The following is a 19,554-nucleotide window of genomic DNA, read 5'->3' as shown; positions in this document are numbered from 1 at the left end:
AATAGTGGTACATACTTATGTCATCTCCACTGTGGCTCGTTTTCTGGGATGACTCACTGTAGTGTCAGAAATAACGGGGCAAATAACCTTCTTATTGATCAGGCAGTTGGCACATATTTGGACAGTGAGATGTAGTGGGATATGTAGATACCATCTTTTCTGTGGTAACTGTATAATTTAAAAGGCTTATAATTCAATCCACCCCAGCCTGCAGGAGTCTAACAACGAGAGTCCTGTGACTAAATCTCTGGGTCACTTTGCCTGTCATCCCTGGTAGTTGTTGCTGCCTGCTCCAGTAGCTGTAGAATTTGTGAAGTGTTACTTGCCTACCTGGTCACCTGAGCAAACAGATGCTTTTTGCTGAGACTTCTGATTTGGGGTGGGTAGTTCGATGCATGAGCTTAATTCCAGAGGAATTCCTGGAAGGTGAAACCTTTCTGGCAGAGGTTGTTGAGACCCTCCTAGGGACTCTTGTTTTCCCAGCCTCCTGCTTCTGTTATCAGGCCTTTCTAAAGAACAGGCATGGCAGGGGTTTTCTGCTTCTCTTCTAACTGAAGCTAAGGTTATCTGTAGAGTTGTGAGGTAAGAAGCTGGAAGCAGTGGGCAGTCTGGTATTAAATGCTCGTGGCAATTTCCTTGGAGTAAAATTTCATTTCCTTTCTTGTTAAACACATCAGGTGGGCTTGAGGCTTCATGAAATCTTTTTCTTAAAAGGAACCCTGCATGCAGGATAGCACTATTCTGCAGGTGTAATTTTCTGCCATTCTCAAATTAGCTGTTTATATTTTTCTTTAGAGAACATGGGAGATGCGATTAGCTCAGTTGGGTTAGAGCATGGTACTAATAGCACCAAGGTTGTGGGTTCAAGCCTCATATGGGCTATTTTCTTAAGAGTTGGGCTTGATCATCCACGTGGGTCCCTTCCAACTCAGAGTATCCTGTGAATCTATTAACAAGTCAGCAAGCACCCAGTTACCTAAATTTTGCATAGAGTGAACATCTCACCCCAAGCCTTCATGTCTCCCAGACCTAGGGCGTGCTTTCACAATGGGAAGTGCTGGAACGACTTCTGCACAGCAGAGTCTAAAATGTGTGTCAGCCTTTGAAGCTACAGAAGCACGCAAAGATGGGGTCTGAGGGTCCTGAGGTATAAGTTAGGTAATGCTGAAGGTGTTGATGAAATACAAGGGGGAGGATAAGCCTTCAAACTTGGTTGCACAAGTGGTAACTGCATACATACTTCCAATCAATTTACGTTGATTGTGTATCAATTGCATCATAGGCACAGATGCACACAATTTACATTGATTTTGTGCCTATCAGCCTCTGGTTAATTCTTAGTGTTGGAATCCAAGATGTGCTCATAACCTGTTGTAATTCTGTTCTTCTTTGTGTCTCCATTAGATGTCCTCATTGTGCAATTGAGCTCTGTATTCTAAGGTCAGCTGAAAAACATAAGATAAAAATTGCATCTGGAAACTGTATATGTTCTCATTCCCTGTCCATGGGCAGGATTCATTCTCTGATGTGGCCTTCCTAGTTGAGAAGTAGCTCTCTGGAAAAACGTTGCCATTGAGGGTCAATTAAGTTAATAGGGTAGTTTAGGAAGGCTGTTCTTTGAATTCTGTTGATGCAACTGTGTCAGCTGGGTAAGGAGAGAACTCGGCTCTTTCTGATGGTCCTAGGCTAATTATCTTGGGCTAATCACAAAGGCATTAATAAGCATGCAGTGACAGTATTCCTAGCTAACAGGTCTGGCACCTCTGTTAGGAGAAGCCTGTCATTGGGAGCTTCAGCAATACAAGGAGTCGCGTCTCGTTCAGCTTGGCCTGAAAGCAGTGTGACGTTGAGCTGCGTGCTTCTTGAAGTTGTGCTGGTGAGGCATGAATTTGGGGAAGTTTATGGGCTACATTAAGCAAAAGTTCACGAGACTGAGCTTCAGCTTTTCTGGGGTTCTCCAGGCTGATCTCATTAATTCAAATGTACGGGGTTTTCCCCTGCAGATGTCTTTGCCTCACTTTTAACATCAAAGTGAAAAGAATCTCAGAAATCTCTGAGGTTGCCATGTGAAATGTGCTGCACAAAATTGGTCGTAGAAGCTGTTGGAAAGATGTGGATGAAGGAAGGAAAGATAACTGAGCAACAGATGATTGCAAATTTAATTTTTTTATAGAGACGTGTTAATTGAAAAATGGGTTTGAGGAAGTATTGTATTAATACCGTAACCTCAGTGAGGGAAAAGATCCTTTAAGTACTTAAAGCCGTTGTTGCTGTGTGGGGCAATTCAGGTTGATAATGAAATATTGAGCAGGGAATGAAAGAAGGTTCTTCTAGTCAGCTGCTTGTTTGAGAGGAGCTGCCACCTTCTTAAGAGAGTGATACACAGAATCTAGCAGTGTTCTCGGCTGAAATGTGTATCAATCCAGCAGTTAATGCTAGGTACAGTGCAATGCTGACTAGTAGAACACATCCAGATTTTCTCTTTGGCTATTTTAGTTGACACAAGTGACATCTACAGAATTAGTGTGGGGTTTTTAGGGGGAAAAAAAAAAAAAAAAAAAGGAAAATAATTAGGTTATAATTTTTTGTTTGTTTGTTTCTGAGTTCCGGCATGGCACCCCAGGCTACAGTATTTCTGGAATGGAAGCAAGGAGCAAGTAGTAATGTGTGTCCCTGCTAACATATTTCAAACCTTATTCAGTGAAATAATTCCTATAGATGGGGAAAAGAAGGAAGAGGAAAATTGTACTCTCTAGATTTAGCTGCTTGTAATACATGAGGGAGACATTTTTTATATGGTTTGCCTGTTTACTTTGTCTAGAGATTTGAGTACATTACTGCAAATGAAAGGTGTGTTCTGTTCTATTGCCAGGCAGATTTGCGTGAAACTTACATTTCACAAGGAAATGCTTATTATCCTTATTCTTCCATGAAGAAGCTTTGTCTGGCAATTATGTTAAACCTCTAACCACTCCACTGCACTCATTCCAGAGGTCAAATTCTGTAGACTGTGGTATGACTAACTCCGTGCCTGCATTTTATGAATGCATGATGTTTTCACCTTGCCTTACCTATTTAGTTTGACAGACAAGATACATTACTGAAGTTACCTGAAAATCTGAGGAGTCTTTTGAACCATCCCGGGTGACACTTGTCATGCATACAGGCAGAAAGAAGTGAGCATGTGTGAAGTGGGGAAATTCTTGTTTGGGAACCCTGGTATAAACTCCTTTATTTTGTTTGTGAGAGTATGAAAGGCTGAGTCCACTGTGCTGTGCAAATATTTGACTTGTTGAAGTTGGCAGAGCTTACCAAAGGCTTTGCTGTGTTTTAGTCTGTTGGATGCACTGTGCACAAGGGACATGTGAAACTATCTTCCCTGGAGCCATGTAACACGGTCCAGGGCCAAATCCGTGTCTTTCATTTTGTCAGGTCTTGGTTGAGGACTCTGGTCCCTCCTGCCTTGTTCTTGCTATGTGATGTGAACCCGGTCCCATGTAGTCCAGTGACTCCAGCTCGTTTGTTTCTCTTCAGTGTTGGTGGCCTTTCTGGCCGCACACAGCTCCCTTCAGAGCAGCTATGAAGAGAAACACCTCGTCTGTTCCCTTTTTGAATCTCTCAGACTTTATTTCCATATCGCTTTGCTGCCACAAGGGGGTAATGTTGCTTCTGCTCCATTCTGTCTCCTTTTCGACCCTGGAAGTTTTCTGTTCTTGTATGAAGAGGAGCCTGAGGACCCTCCCCACTCCCGAACGAAGCTTATCTCTCTATTTACCATACAATTGCAAGTTGTTCAGTGTTTGCAGAAGGGTGCAAATGCGGGGATCCAGACGGGAAATGGCTCTGATACAGAATGCAAACAAGGGAGGAGCTTATCCATTTGCCTTTTGTACGGGTTTGAAAGAGATAGATGTGGATCTGAGGTGAGACAGGTATTTTGTCTTTCTGATATGTAAATGCTCATGAGTTAGAGCTCTAAAAGACCTCGGCAGCTTTGTAGAATTCGTCTGGACTTCTTGCTTATTGCCTGCCGAGCCTGGAGCAAACCTTTCTTTGTGGTCTCCCTTCTCAAAGGTTTCGTTTTCATTTTAATGGCCGTCCACCTCCTCGCACAACTTTCATAATATGAAGCTTGTTTTCTGGGGGCTTGCTTGGCAAATGCTGGTTGATGTCTGGGCAGTCACTTTTTCTCCGGAGCTGTGTTTGTTCTCTTCTTCAAGTATGCCTTGAGCTATTAACTAAATTTTGGAGCTTTTCCATAAGAAGGCAAAGAGTACTTTTGGGTTTTTTTGGTGTTGGGTTTTTTTACTAGTGCAAGTAGGTATGGCTTGCTCAAGACCTTGAGGGGATGCCTCTTCCTGCTCTAAGTTGTAGATACAATGCTGACTTGTGATGGAATTGGGACCAGTCTATGGTTAAAGTAGATTGACAGGGTAGGAGCAACCCCATTCCTGCCCAACAGTGATCGGTGCTGCATGTGAAATGGAAAAGAGTACAGTCACTTCTACAGCTTTTGCTCCTGAGTTCATGCCGGCAGAGCCTGAGCTGCTTACGTGCAGCTCTGGTTTTTGATGTAAATGACCAAGGCTGATCGGATCTCTGCGTGTACTGACTTCTGGTAGCTTTCTCACTGTGCAAAGCACTGAATGAAAGGGTGAATGTCACTCATATCCTTGCTTTAAAAACTAAACGACCAGAACACTTCCTTGTCCCCTGCCATGGATACAGAATTGCCTAGGAAGACACAGTTCTGTGAATGACATTTACAATCAAAATCAGAGGGGCGGGTATTGCTACTCACTTTACTTTTTGGGGGAGAGGAGCTAAAGCAGAAGGGAATTACCTTATATAAAGCTACAAATGTGTTTTATGGTGGAGACAGAACACATACCTAGTGTATTCTGCCTTTTGTTCCATTCCTTATTTCTCAAAATCCTTGTAGTCGCTGTTTTTTTCCCTAATTGCTTACTGCAATTGTGGCTTGCTTATTCAAGTACTTAATATATATTGTGGCACAGAGAAGGGGAGGCTTGGAGCAGAAGAAGGGGCTGGCTGCTCACACTGCACATCAGTGGGAATATCGCCTGTGCTAAATCTAAATAGACCTACCCAGCATAATTTTTCTGACTCTTTGTTTAGACCCATTGCTAGCCTTCTGTCCTGGCATTTGTAGTTTGAGCTCAGTATTTTGTTTAAAGTTACCTTTAACTTTGTGTAGATGTGTAGACCTTACTGGTGCTGTGAGAAGGATTTTTCTGACAAGCCATGTAGCCTCCATGTGCACTGTGATAGTTTTGGAAGAGTTCTTGCTGTGCTGTTGTCAGCCTTGGTAAGAAATAATTCCAAAGATGCTTTGTTACAATTCTTGAAAATAGTGGTGATAGAGCTAAGTAATATCTCAGCAGTTAGTGAGAGTATTCGGGTAAATGGAAGTTATAAATGCATTTGCAAGCAGAGAGGTTTGAGTTTGTGCATGGGAAGATGTGCTTGAGGGGAGAAAGCCAGAACTGTGTGGTATGGGAATGATTTCTGTAAACATTAGCCAGGACATGTAAGAGTGAAGAAAGACTCTTTTTCTAATTTGTCTGTTGTGAACATAAAGTGAAATGGTAGTCTGAAGGTGACATGAGCATTTGAACATGATAATTAGCAGTGTTTATGTGTGAGATTTGCAGGCTGTGGACAAACTTGGTGAGTATTGTTTGTTTGGCCTTTACTAAAAATAGAAAATACAAATTAGTTTTATCATGAGACTGTAAATATAGCCTGAACTATAGGAGAGGCTGCCATGATACCTAAATGGTCAGTTAATGCCCATGTGGGCTCTGGGATTATTACTGTCACCCTCCCAGCTTTGTGGTTTTTTTCCAGACCAAGCCTGCTGTCTCTGTGTGGGCAGGAAGGACTTACTGAAGTCCTAGAAGTTTGAGCTCTTTAGTATGCTGCTAGTTATGTGGAAGAACAAGTGAAAAAAGTGCCTGTTTTCTTGCACAGATATTCCTTTGCTAGTTTCCTGATTTAAGAGTAATATAAGGTTGCTAGAGCCCTGTTCTTCTTCACTGAGAGTTGGTGGGTGAGAAAAATGATGCCTTGTGCTTTCCGTTCTTCCAGTAGCTAGTAGAGGTCGCTCCCTGCTGCTGAGTTTCCCCGGTGCTTTGGAAAGCTGGATATGTACCTGCAGCTTTCGCCAAACCTGCAGAAAGGCATAAGCTGCTCTTTCTTTTTCTTGGCCTGAATTTAAATATTCAGCAATGACTGTAGCAGAATAAAAGAAATTCTTTTCCCGGTGTTCTTGCAGCAGCTCGACTTGCAAACTAGGCAGGTATAGAAATAACTCCTTCTCAAATACCTTCATGGTGTTTTCCCATTTGAACCACTGCCTTTCTTCCACCCCTCTTCTAAATCCAGGCCTAGCAATGAGGAGTTCACCTATAAAAGAAATGGGTAAAGTTTGTTCCTCTACCATCTCCAGGCAATAGGAACTTCTTTCCCTACAAATGTCTTCTCTGTGATAACTGTTCTGGAATTTCACCTGCTGCAGTGTGGCAGCCAGGAAGCTTACTGAATTTGAATTAAAGTGATGTTTTAGTGAGAATGGGAATGGTATATGCTTCCAAACTGGCTTTTATTTTTGCCTCTATTGAGATCTAGAGTTGGGTGGGTTTTTTTGGTGATAGTTTTGTGGGGGGGGGTGGGGAAGGAGGTTTATTGGGTTGTGGGTGTGGGGTTTTTCTTGCGGGTGGGTGGGTGCTGGTTGTTGTTGTTTTGGGCAGGTTTTTTTGTGGGGTTGTTTGTTTTTTGGAGGAATGCATATATGAGGTACACCAAAGATCGTGAATAAACACAAATTGCTCAGGAGTTTAAAGACAGCTGACTTCAAACAGATAGCTATTTGAGGATTCCATAAAACATATCAGTTCTCAACTTTACTACAGAGGGGGAAGAAGTGTGAATAGCTTCCCTCTCTTGAAAGCCATCCATTGTTAGGATGTCTGTCTCCTCTGCTGTCTGCACATACTTTCCCTGCAGACACCTGATCCAGCAGCTGCAGGGTGGGCAGCATGTCCAGACAAGCTCACTTGACCAGGTACAGTTGCTCCTGTTTCTGTTTTTTTTTAACCTATGTGCCTTGAGTTCGTGTAATTGTATTCTGTCTAGGGGATGATGCTTAGCTTATGATTAATGGAGGTCTGTGACATGCTTAAACTATCTAGCTGTGATTTTTAGAGCTTAGAGTCTGGCTTCAGGTAATCACATTAAAAGAGTGTCTAAGTTTCAGTTTGGTTTTGGTTTTTGCCAAGAAACAAGTTTTGGGCAGGCTCTCAGACCTTCTGTTTCAGGCCTGCTTGCTCATCTAAAAGTTCTCTAGCTTTCTTCACCATGGGGAAGAGCTGGAGATGTTGGCAGTGTAGTGTGCCTTTTTATTGTAATGCAACCCCGTAATTTTTAGATATGCATTCAATTTACATACACTTTGTGTGTGCACTCACTCTTCGTGCTCTTTAGAAATGCTCACAGTGTGGTGTGTCTGGGGACAAAGTGCCCTTATCCAATTATTTGCTCCTTACTACAGAATCTGGACTGGAGAACTTGCAGTAGGGCAGCATTCATCTACTTTGTGGGCCTGGAGCAAGAGGAAAGAGGGAGACCTGTGATCTGACTCAGTAATACAACCATAACCAAAATACTAGTGACTCTAGATTTCTCCAGTTGAGCTGTTCTTGTCTGTTGAATAGCTAACATGCATTTTAAACATTTTCCACATACATATTTAACTGATTGCGCCAAATGGCTGTTTGTGTGGTGATGTAAGTGACCTCCTTCCTTGCTCGTCTTGAGAGAGCACCTGCTGAAACTGAAGGCTGTAAATAAACAGGGTTCATTATCTGCCAGGAAACTGACTCATTTTTCTGCTTGAAATACATTAGTATGAAGTCATTCCCCTGTCTTCCTGAAGCGGGAAGGCTGGACTAAGTGACTGAAGCAGCCTGCCAGTCATCTGCTGACCTGACTTTATTACTCCAGCGTGAACAGGAGCATTTTAAAGAAATTGCTTAATTTGTGATGAGACCTCTGTTTTCATAGCCTTAGAAACAGTATGGCTTCTGCCCCCTCAAGAAAGACACCTCATCTTCAATTCCCTGTGGAGAAACACGAGTTGTATGTAATTATCCCAGAAGCTGACGCAGATCTGCGTGTGTGGGTAAGCAGAGATTTCTGCTGTCCGCAGTCTGTGTTGTTGGGAACTCCCAGAGCAAGGAGAATTTGAAGCAGACATACAGACGAAGGTAGGCAGAAGAGCCCTTAGAAGAGCAAAGCTGCCTGCAGGCTGAGGGAGTTCAGTGTGTTGGTTATGGTCCTGGCCATGCCTTTAAACCTTATGATAACTAGAAACCCATACCCTCTAGCTGAATTTCTGCTATAGTGGCAGGTTGTTAAGGGTCTAGGTGGAGAAATGTGCTGTCTGTCTTCAGCTTGGTGCCTGCCCCATCCTGAGCACTGGTTTGAAACTGCCATTGTAGACCAAAATAGCATGTGCAGTAACTTGAAATGATTTTAATTTCTTCTCTCCTCCTGTCCCTCAAAATGGAAGTACAAGATCTTTTATTGTTCTTTTCATGTTGGAGTTATTGCCAAACTAATCAATGCTGCTTGCTATAGCTAGTCTTGACCATTTTAATGTCTGTCATGGATGTGTGTTCCTTCTTGCTTGTTGAAATAATGAACTAATCATTCCCCAAATGCTGTGTGATGAGGACCTCTCCATAATGCTCATTCATCTTTTGTTCTCATGCATGGCTTGTTTCAGCAGGTGAAGTAATAGATTAATAGTGCAGCCTTGAGTCTTCTTACAAGAATCTGTAAGGCCACCTGCTTTCCCTGTGATGAGCTCTAAAGTTGCTGTGTAGCTCCTGCAGCATCAGGTGGTAAATGGAAATTGAAGTTCCTAGTCCGAGGGCAGAGGTGCAGTAATAGCACAATTCATCATGTGTATTACTTTCTAGTTAAATTGAAGTAAGTTTAAAGGGTTAATTAACCATGTTTTTCTTGAAACCCTGCTCCCTATCTTGTAATTAGGAGAACTGAATTCCCAGTGCTCATTTCTGCTGTTCAAAAACTTACTGATAAGTCCTCTTGTTTTGTGTAATTGTGCTCTTTTTCTCTGCACTCCTTCCCATCTTGGGTGAAGACCTTATGTGCTCTTTTCTGACTGAGAAATCCTTACCGTTTGTTTTCTACAGAATTCTTGCCCAGAATCAGTGAAGGGGAAAATAATCACTTTCTGTGACAACTCCTGCCTTATATCAGACCTGCTTCTCTGAACAACTCTGCACCTCCAGCTGGGAAGGTTGTCTTCTGTATCCCTAGTTACACCTTCAGAGTTAACACAGGTTTTTTCCCACAAACAGGCCAAAGTGTTCTACAAAGCCTATATTTGGAACTTGTCTCTGATCACATATTGCATCTCTGCTTTCCCTAAAAAAAGGAAATTATCTTGTAAAGGTTGCCCATTGTATGGAATAACTTTAAAAAAAGGTGATAAAAAGGATGCCTAACAGGGTTTGGATAGAAAGACAGTGACCAACTCTAGGATGAGTTGTTTGGCACAGATGGGAACAAAGGGATGGAAGAGCTAACTCCGAGCTGTAAAACTGACTGTTGAGGTTTTAATGAGTAGTGATAATTTCAGGTTATTTATGTCGTTTAGATGGTTACAACTATCTTAAGAAAAGCTTGATCCTTTTGTTTGACTATATTTTTTCTCTTAATCATCTGTTTCTGAGCTGTCTTAATCCAGTCTTGATGCCAGGCTAAATATGTCCAACCATAACCATGTGAAAGCTGAAGCAGTCTAGAAATGTTAGCTTAGAGGTATCAGAGCAGATTATGTTAAGAACTTAATTTTAGAAATCATTTTTTCAGGCAATCTTTAGAACTGCATGCTGATTGCTTTTTTATTTTAAGCTTGAATATGAAACTGGTGAAGAGCAATAGTGTTTTTCTGTTTGACAAGGACTACAAAACTTTTATGGAAAATGAAACTGTGGAACAAAATGCTTGATGGTTTCTGCTTACGTGATTTCAATTTGCTTTTTGTAAGTAGGCAACACAATGCAGAGATCTGAAATAATTTTTTCCTATTCTTCTGAGAAAAGGGAAGGAAAGCATATCCAAGCCATTGGATTGGGTTGTTTGAGATTTTTATTTAAAATAGTTTTCTAGTGCTCTGTCAAGCCTATAATTGATCTCCAAGAATTAATTGCATCCAAGGTTTGAGGGGGGGTATTGGTGTTATTGGACAGTTGAAGAATATTCAGCTGTTGTCATGCTTTAGCTTTCTTATTATCTTTAGGTTATGCATTGCCTGCCTGTAAAAGGAAGATGATTGAAGGGAATATAGTTTTAAACTGTTGCTATTCTTTACCTTCTTATGAGAAGCCGCAGGAGCACATTCACAGGGATGAGTGCTCAGAGGAACCGAGTGCTGGCTGTACATTGGAGGGCTGAAAAAGGGATGTAATATGTAGTGTGATAATTTTCACCTCTGAATATGGGCAGTATGCGATATTAAAGTCTTTTCAGGGAAGACATAAAACCAGGGGAGGAAAGTCAGAGGCTGCCAAGTGTCATCAATATGCTTTTCCTTCAAAGGATAACTAGGAATTTTCTGTTTTCAGCTCTCCTCATAGCTGAAGGCTGCGAGTAAGGGAGGGGTAGGTGTGATTGCTGTCCTTAGAGTCCTTCATTTTACTGGTTTGCCCTGGTTGTTGGTGTAGAGCAGCTTTGTGGGATGGCAGCTGACTGAACACCCTTTTGATTCTAAGGAAACAACCTCAATGTTGTTTGCTAACACCTCCCTTTTGGATGGGGAGGAAAACCCTTCCCTCAGTGTTGCTTGCAGTAGCGTTACTCAGTAACGCTGGTGCTGTGACAGCAAATCTAGGATGTGGTGTAGGGATTGCATATCCTTAAACCGTTCCTGAAAAGTTAAATTTGCTGCAGTTAAATATCTTCTCAAAGCCTGCTGAGATGAATTGCTCTTTCCCAAAAGGCTTTGGTGGGGATCCTCACCCCCGTGGGGAGAATGGGGGTATAGTTCAATGTCTGATGTGCTATGAGGAGATTGCTTAATGAACTTTTCCCCTTAAACTGTAATTTCTGGCATTCAGCTTCATTCCTGAAAAATCTCCCTCTTCTGCTTGTAATGTCTTGTGTCTATGCACTCTTTCTCTCTCCCTTGTCTAGAGGTGTCACCTAACTTGGAGTCTGCTTCTTTTACCCCCTTACTAGTGATTGCCACACACCCGAGTTAACAGGGCAAGTGTAGAGCAGCAGTTCCAGAGCTATTGATGTCTGACAGAAAAGGAACCTGATCTCAGAGAGTTGAGATTTCAATGCTGCTGAACAGAGGCAATTTATATCTTATAGTAGTTTTAATAAAAAAAAATAAACCAAATGAAAACTACAATCCCCCTCCTCCTAATTTAGCAAGCTGGGACAGAAGCATCTCTCAGGGTGAGCGGAGTTAATTTTTTCTTCATCATTTGCAGGATTGACTGACAACCTGGAGGATGATAATGTGTGATTTTTTTTCTTTTTTTTTTTCCTGGTGAGCGGGGGAAGAGAGTAGAAATTGCAGTTTCTCTGCTAATTGTACTTTAGATGTCATTTGTGACAATTTCATATTGTCTAGACAGAGATAGTGGAGCAATTGCTTCCACAGAGCCTAGTGTTAGCCTGTTATATATCTGGATAGCAAAAATGGGGGATGTAGGAGAGGAGGAGGTTGCTCTAAGCTGCAGAAAGGATTCAGGTGTCAAGCGTGATCTGCTGAAACGTTTCAAAAGGAGATACAAGCAATATGCATTTCTTTTCTCTCTTTTCGTGCTTCTCTGTTGGAAACTTAAATATTTAGCGGCTAGCAGTTTACTGCAACAGAGCTACTTCTCTTCATCCATGGATTATGTTTGTGGGCTACCTTTCACCTTGGGTTTACTGAAAACAAATAGCCTGTGTCTCTTTTGGGGTTTCAGGTGCCAGAAGCTATGAGTGTGACAAGATTTGGCAGAGTTGCAGCATGACTTACTTTAAGAATATTTATCTGCACCTTCCTCAGGGACAGTAGGTTACATTACCAGTGACACAGATGAGACACTTCGATGATTTTAGCAGTGTATCTATTATTGAACCCATTTGTCAGTACTAAATGCATTTGGATTTGTAACTTTGGGTCTCAAGGGCTGAGTCTAGAATGAGCTAGTTAAAAATGGATTTTAATTGTGCTTAGTACTCTGCCTCTCTACAGATATTGTTATTCTCTGGAGCATTAAGCAGAGAGATGGTCTGTCTGGATCTCATGAGGTTGCTTGTTGCGTTGTTTTGAATTTTTTCAAATTCAATGTATGTGTATTTATATCCCTCTCTTCATTGCTCTGTGATCTGAGAGGGCACAGTTGCAGGATAATTAACATCTGCTAATCAGACTTAAAATCAACTCTAGCTATTAGCCGTTACTGTTAACTGAATTAATCATCTTTGTCCACATGATCTGAATGTGGCCCTATATTGTGGTCTGTGTGCCTCAGCATGAGGTAGTGCAGGAGCTGGATTTGTTCTTGGCAGGCTTGGAAGGCTCTTGCTGGAAAGACCATCTTAACTGAGACCATTCAACTCAGACATTGCAAGCTCAGAGGGGATTCCGGGGAATGTGTTTAACAGTTTGTAATCCTATTCCTTATAACCCAGTAACTACTGGTCTTCCAAGGGAGCCCCCCTGGTAAAGGAGATACTCCTGCTGCAGCAGCTGTTTTTGCTGCATGGGATGGAGTTGCAGCCTGTTCAGGTAATGTCACAGGGCTGTTGAAGCCCAGAGGAAATCTCTTTACCTGGACACTTGGCTATCCTGTAGCTCAGGCAACTGTTGGTTACTAAAGTAACCCATACCCATTCTCATCTGGGGTGCCAAGTACCTGCTATAGCAAGATTCTTCAAATATTTATTTCAAGGATCTGTTCCAGTGTCATGGTGAGAACTACAGGTTCCCAAAAATGCTGTTCCCAAGCCAAGCGGAGGGTCTCCTGGCAGACCCATGCCAAGTTACAGTGATGTGTGCCCTGCTCCTGCACCCTTGTGGTGTCCTCTGCGTAGTATAGATTTTGTTTCCTTTCGGCATAGCTTCTGGATGCTTTCTGAAGGTGATCACTCAAAGTCAATGATCATCCTATGCAGCTGCCAGTTTTTCCAAAGGTGAGAAGACAAATATGGGTGGAGAATATCAGGAGACTTCTTTCTAACTTAGTTTGCTAGGCCATCCAGCATGTACTGGTCATTTTCCCTTGTGGCTTTGATTTTTCTGTGCCACTTAGTGGGCAGATGCTTAAAGTCTGGGAAAGAAGGTGGGATGTGCAGTGTGTAGGTACCAAGACTTTTGACAGGAGTGAGTTTGATGATTATTTGTGTGTACACATTAACAGAACACCATAGGCATTGCTCACATTAGGAGGAAGCTGCTGTTTCCAGGTTTGTTACCCTACCAGAATATGCGTGCTCTGGAAGCTCTTTCTCCTTGACTAAGTCCAGTAATCAGGCAGGATGTTCCGGTAGGGTGGCAGCTTTGGCATATCCAGGTTGCATGCAAAACGCTGGTTTTGGAACAGCTTAGAAAAGCAGATTTCTCAAGAGCATGTTGGTATTGCAGTGGCAGTAACCTAGTCTCTGAACCAGTGGTTTAGAAGGGCCCAGCTGCATGAGTAGGCAGAATATCTCTTCTGTCTACCTTTCCCCTAGAAGGAATTAAAGCCATTTATATGTGATGCAAGTAATAGATATACCTGTATACCTCACAGGTAGAGGACTTCAGATACACCTTGTAAAGCTGTAGCACTGTTTGTTCTGGACTGGCTGCTTTTTGCGCATATTGATGTGTAGTTGGAGCAGAAGGAAGGGTTTGGTAAGACAGGATTGAACTATAATGACATTTTGGATAGCCAAGGGATTCATAATATCTAGCAGCATTGAATGTTAGAGCTTTTGACTCAATAACCTAGGAACCAGGGGAATTAATTAATCTCCAAGTTTTAGAGATTTAATAACTGTTCTTGAATAAGACAAACGGTTGCTGAACAACCATTGTTCTAGAAAGGACAGGATTTCTTGCCTTATGCATTGTGTCAGTGCTTTGCAGCAAGTACTGAGTTTTTCAAGTTGACACAGACCTTTCCAGCTGGGAAACTGAAGCAATCTCTCCCTATTTTCTGAATTCTAGATTTATAATGTAAAATTAAATTTTTTTTTTTTTTTCATTGCTGGGAGACAGTAAAATTTTTTCTTGAGATCTTGATGGGTGGGATGCTGCTGAGAAAAAAGATGTCTCATTTGCAACTCCACTGTCTTTATGTGACTATAAATGGGAGGTTGGGTGTGGATTTTATTCCTGCTTCCTGTATTGATACTTGCTGTCTTGCACTGCAAAGGCTAACAGATTATTATGAGTGTGGGGCTAAGACTGAAAGATCCAAACCTTTCTCAAGAAAGTGTGTGTGTGTGTGTGTGAGTGAGCAGAACAGATGTGGTGTTGGACCTCTTTGACTTTCAAACCACAACCTTTTTCATTAAGTTACAGACTGGAAAACTAAATTTAACAGGACTCCTGAGGTAGAAAGACTTGGAAAGGAACTCAGCAATCTTAGAAACTGTTATTTCCACTTTCTATACCTGGCCCAAATCATCTCTCTTGTGTTAATCTAGTGGCTGCAACAGGCCATGAGTCAGTCTTGAAACAGTGCTGTCCTCTGATTTATGACAGAAGCTAGACAGAGGTGCATGTAGAAGCCAGGGTGGGGGACATGTTCCTGCTATATACTTGTGATTCTGCTGCCTTCATGACTCAGTCTCGCTTCTTGTATTTTCAGGCTATCTGGCTGCATTTGCATACATTTACTTCTTGAGTGAATATTCAGTATCTCTCCCTGTGGCTGATTACAATGTAGAGGAAAGGAACATTTTTAATTTTTGTACTTGAAAACCTCTCTTTCAGAGCCTTGAGACTAAGATTCAAGATCTTACTATGAAAAGACACCATTGGTGCCCTTAAAGTCCACATGCTACCAGGTGTTCTTTGTCCCCTGTCCCCCAGCCCATTCCATGTGTAGCTACCTTTGAGTAGGTAAGAATCTGACAGATAGCCAGTGCAGTAGTAGTGCTATAGACCTGACACATTGGGATGGGTTGTCTCCAGAAAAGGGGCACCTACATCCTTCTCTTGGAACCTGGAAGCAGATATGGGAACGCTCTTCTTCCTTACCTGAGGTGTTCTTTCTCCTGTGCAGTGAGAATATAAAACTTTGAATACCTGTGTGGTGAAAACACGGCATCAGTGAATGGTTCAGTGTGTTGCAGAGTTCGCTGCACTAGTGATAGAAATAATCTTAAGAGGTTTCAGAAAGTAGGTCACATATAGGGGGGATGTTCCTGAATGGTCTTTGACACTGTAATTTGCTTTTCCTTTACAGAAGGTTGCTGGAGTCTTCCCTCATTTCGTTATCTCGCTATGATGGAGCAGGATCCCGAGAACATCCAATCTACCCAGATCCAGCCAGGTAAGATCTAGATGCAGTCTGAAGGCATTTAAGTTTTACGTGCAAAAGCATAACTTCAGTATAACTCATTGAAACCTCTGGCAGTGGTTCTAATATTGGGCTTATCTCCTTCTTAATGACTTGCTGTGGGGAAAGAGAGCAAAACAAGTGAGCAGATGCTGTTAAGTCTGGGGGGAAATGAGGAAAACAGGAAGGAATTTCTGTTGAAGTAAACACATAAGAATTCATGAAATCATTTGGGGTGGAGAACACTAGGTGGCAAACAGGTCCAACAGTAAATGAGCTATACCAATATATTAAAAATCTCTTTTGAAGAAAAATGAATTAGAAAAACAAGTAGTCTATTCGGGAGAAGGAACAAATGCAGTAAAGGCAACTAGGAGCTGGTGTGAGCAGACAATGCGCTTGGAAGCATGAATTGTCTCCATAAATGTATCTGTACAAGAGAGAGCGTAGCCAGAAGGTTATGTATACTTAACTAAGAACAAAATACTGACAATTATTTTTGAAGAGTCATGAATCATTGACATTAGACATAGAAACACCTGTAGTGCTGCTTAATCTTCAAAAGAGGTGGGAGTGTTTCAGAGGACTAGAAAAAGCAAATGTGGCAGTTATCAAAAATGGAAAGAAATGATCTTTGCAGTTTCTATTTAGTGTATTAAGAAAGCAACAGATGGCATAATGTGACCCAAAGACTCTGTCAGAAGAAATGATAGAATCGTGAACAGCAAGCAGCTTTGGAAACTTTCAAAGAATAAATCATGACAAATAAGCTTTCTTTAGATGGGTTCAGGAAAGCTATGAATGAGGAAATTTAGTAAGTGTAAAATATATCTGATTTAGCCTTTTGGGGAACCTCTTGGATAGCTGCACGAACTGAAGGCTACTAGGACTTATCATAAAGAAGAATACAGGAATGCCACTGAAAATTAAGTCTTGAGTTGGTGAAGGAGTTTTGTTGTTTTGTGAGGTTTGGGTGTGGTGGTGGGGTGTTTATTGTGTTTTCTTCATCATTAACCACAAAATCTGCATTTTTATACAGATAATAATCTTAAGTACAAGTTCTGATATAAAAGGCTGTGTTGCAAACTGACCAGATGGTGTAACTGTGTTGGTAAAAACTCCTTGCTAACTATCTCTCTAGATCCAGCCTTGTAGAGGTGAAATCTTATGTTTGACTGATTTCCATTTATTGTGAAGAAAGTTACTTTACAAAGATAATTCAGAGGCTTAGGAATGATGTATATGTAAGTGTAGTGAAGTGAAAGTAAGGTGGTGTGGGCTGCCTATATATAAGATCCTTGGGAAATCAACCTTGGTGACTGCTGAAGGTCTTGGCAACTGCATGTCAGGAATGCTGATAAATGTAAAAGCTTCTAAATGACAGTTGGTTAAATGGCAGGTAAAGCTATTGATATACCTGGAAAAATGAAAATTGTATTCTGCAAATGTTACTTTAAAGCTATTAATACATTCAGGTTAATTTTTGAGTGCCAAAAGCTGCTATATTGCTGGAAGGGCACCATTTATTGTTTCTGGAATGCCTTGTCCAGAGCAGGCAGATTGATAGAGCAGAGATTTTAAGAACTGATTCTAGCTCTCTGGGAGCTGCCTTTTAAAAAAGAAAAGGAGTATCTGCCTAGGTATCTGAATTTTTTTTTCCCGTTCTGTCAGATGTCTGCTATGATGAAGCTCAATAAAATGTATGAAAAAGGATCAATGCCTGAGACATTTCCTAGCATAAGAGGCATGGTCAGAAATATTTTTCTACTTGAAGCCATATTAGAACTGATACTGTGCTCTTCATGTGACAGTTCAAGTGGTTTTAGGTTATGGTAGAAGCTATAGTAGCTTGAGTTTATAAGGAACCTTGGATGAAAAGTCCAGTCTCAAAATTCTTCTGAGAGGGTAAATTTAATCCAGTAAATATCGCTGTCCTTTTCAGAGGATGAGATTCATAGAGGCGTGATCAGTACCAGCTGGAAGTTTGAGTGGGATAGGATTAGAGTCTTCCTCCATAAACTTTACTGGTGTGCTGGGTTAGTAGGATATTTTTAACTGTCCCTTTAACTAGTTAGAAATTTGCAAAGTGATTAAAAGGACTGCTACTGCACTTTGAAGGGGTTTTGTAGCATCGTGAGTTCCAATTGTAGAGTTATGTCTTTGAGAAGTTAAATAACAAGGTGGAAAAAGGAAACAAAGGTGAAAGAAACACATCTCTATCTATTAATAAACATCTATATATGTCTATGTGTGTTTATGTGTTTTAAATGTATATTAAATATGTATACCTCCTTAAGATCAAGCTGTCTCCAATGGAGTCTTTTTTAAAAGGGTATATAAACTACATGATCTGAAAAATTTATTTTTGAGAGCCTGTGTATGTGTTAGTTTTGTTTCTGCATTTACTGTCTGTAATGGTGCTATTTTGAATAACCGAGGTCAGCAGTGAGGCGGGGAGAATATTTTTTGAAGTTCCCTCAGATTTAGACTGAATATTTTGATGCAGACTGCAGTGGTATTTCTCAGTGGCCTTGCTAAACTTCCCTAAGGTCAGCTTGGCTCTTCTGTCATTCTCCACAGTTTCCATATGTACTGGGCTCAGAAAACAATCTGCAGACGAATCGAATTAAGCTGTCATCAAAGAACACCTATAGTAATGGTTTTTTAAGTAGAAATACCCAATAAGAATTATATATGTTCCCAGACTGCATATATAAAGGATCACAGGGTGTTTGTTAGATATATCTCTAGAAAAAAAATCTAAGCAGCAAGAAAGTATTTTTATCCCTTACACCTTTCTTTCTGTGCATCAGACTTAAGCTTCTTGTTTTGTCTTTGGAGATCTTTTTCAGTTTATTCAGTATACACACCATGTGCTGTCAAGAAGCTGAATCTGGCGTCTTGTCATTGGTTATGGCCACTCTTTATTGCCTGCTCTTTCTTCTAACAAGCATCACCATGTTTTTTCTTCTGATGTCCTGCATGATTTTCGAAGACTGCTAAACTTATTCTTCAGAGTCTTCTGTAAAATTCTCCCTTGGTGTGATATTAGGAAAAAGAAAAGTTTCAGTGGTTACACTGCTGGGCTGCTGAGACCACTGTTCATGTTTTCTAGTGTTTGTCTTGTTTCCATGTTCCTCTCCTTTTTCTCTGTACCTATTACACTGTAGATTTAATTTTAGGCATGCACGAAGGCTTTGGTTTATGAAAAAGCCCAGAGGAGAGAACAGCTCCTCATTTATGAATGTGCATCTGTAATGCCTTGCTTTTTTGTATTTGGCCTATTAAGTCTTGTGAGGAGTAGAGAGAAGTGATGCATTTGTCCAGCAAAGCTGCCTTCTTTATGTAAGCATGCACAGGTTTAACTCATTAAACAGTGCATAAAAGATTCAGGAGGAATCAAGCTGATTGTGTTGTTCCTCTTACCCTTTTGATGCTTCTTGGCTTCAGTTTTTACACCCCTGAACCTGTAGTCTGTCTCCTAAACTTGTCATCCCCCGAATTAGAATTCAAGTCTAACCAAATAAGGCTAATGAAAGGATAAGTCAAGCATCTGAGGTGTCTGGATTTGAACAGTGAGTAAGTGTGTCACAGAAAACATGTGTGAGGAGCTGGTGGCTATACACATGGTAGGAAAAGAGAGGATGTGTTTGCCTGTCTCAAGAGAGTAATATTGGTGTGTGATAGCTGATGCAAACAAGTGCTGGGTTATGCATGAGAGAGAATGAAGAGTTAATTACAGCGGAAAGATTTCCTTTCAGGTGGGATGCAAGGCTTTTAAAGCTCCACTTAACATATACCTAGTGGATCTGCTGAAATTGCCACTGTATAAACCCCCTACCATTTAGATTACAAAGTAGTTAAAGATGTGAGATCTTTTTTTCCCCTGCTTGATATTCCATGGTACTTGCTAAGTACCATCAGAACAACGGCACCTTCCCTCAATGTT

At 41.1% G+C, this 19,554-nt stretch overlaps 1 protein-coding gene across 8 annotated transcripts in view; it reads left to right on the top strand.

Annotated features, from left to right (window-relative positions):
* The window catches only part of AMBRA1 (autophagy and beclin 1 regulator 1), a 125,814-nt gene that overhangs the window by 17,273 nt on the left and 88,987 nt on the right, over window positions 1–19,554 (top strand). For all 8 annotated transcript variants that reach the window (XM_040067362.1, XM_040067359.1, XM_058421025.1 and 5 more), the window contains one exon: window positions 15,513–15,599. In XM_040067362.1, the coding sequence (XP_039923296.1) occupies window positions 15,513–15,599 (87 nt within the window). The remainder of the gene's footprint in view (window positions 1–15,512; window positions 15,600–19,554) is intronic.

The sequence above is a fragment of the Hirundo rustica genome, chromosome 6 (genome assembly GCF_015227805.2).
Source record: "Hirundo rustica isolate bHirRus1 chromosome 6, bHirRus1.pri.v3, whole genome shotgun sequence".
Taxonomy (NCBI): domain Eukaryota; kingdom Metazoa; phylum Chordata; class Aves; order Passeriformes; family Hirundinidae; genus Hirundo; species Hirundo rustica.
Note: the sequence above shows the minus strand (reverse complement) of the source record. Positions and strands in the feature narration are given on the sequence as shown.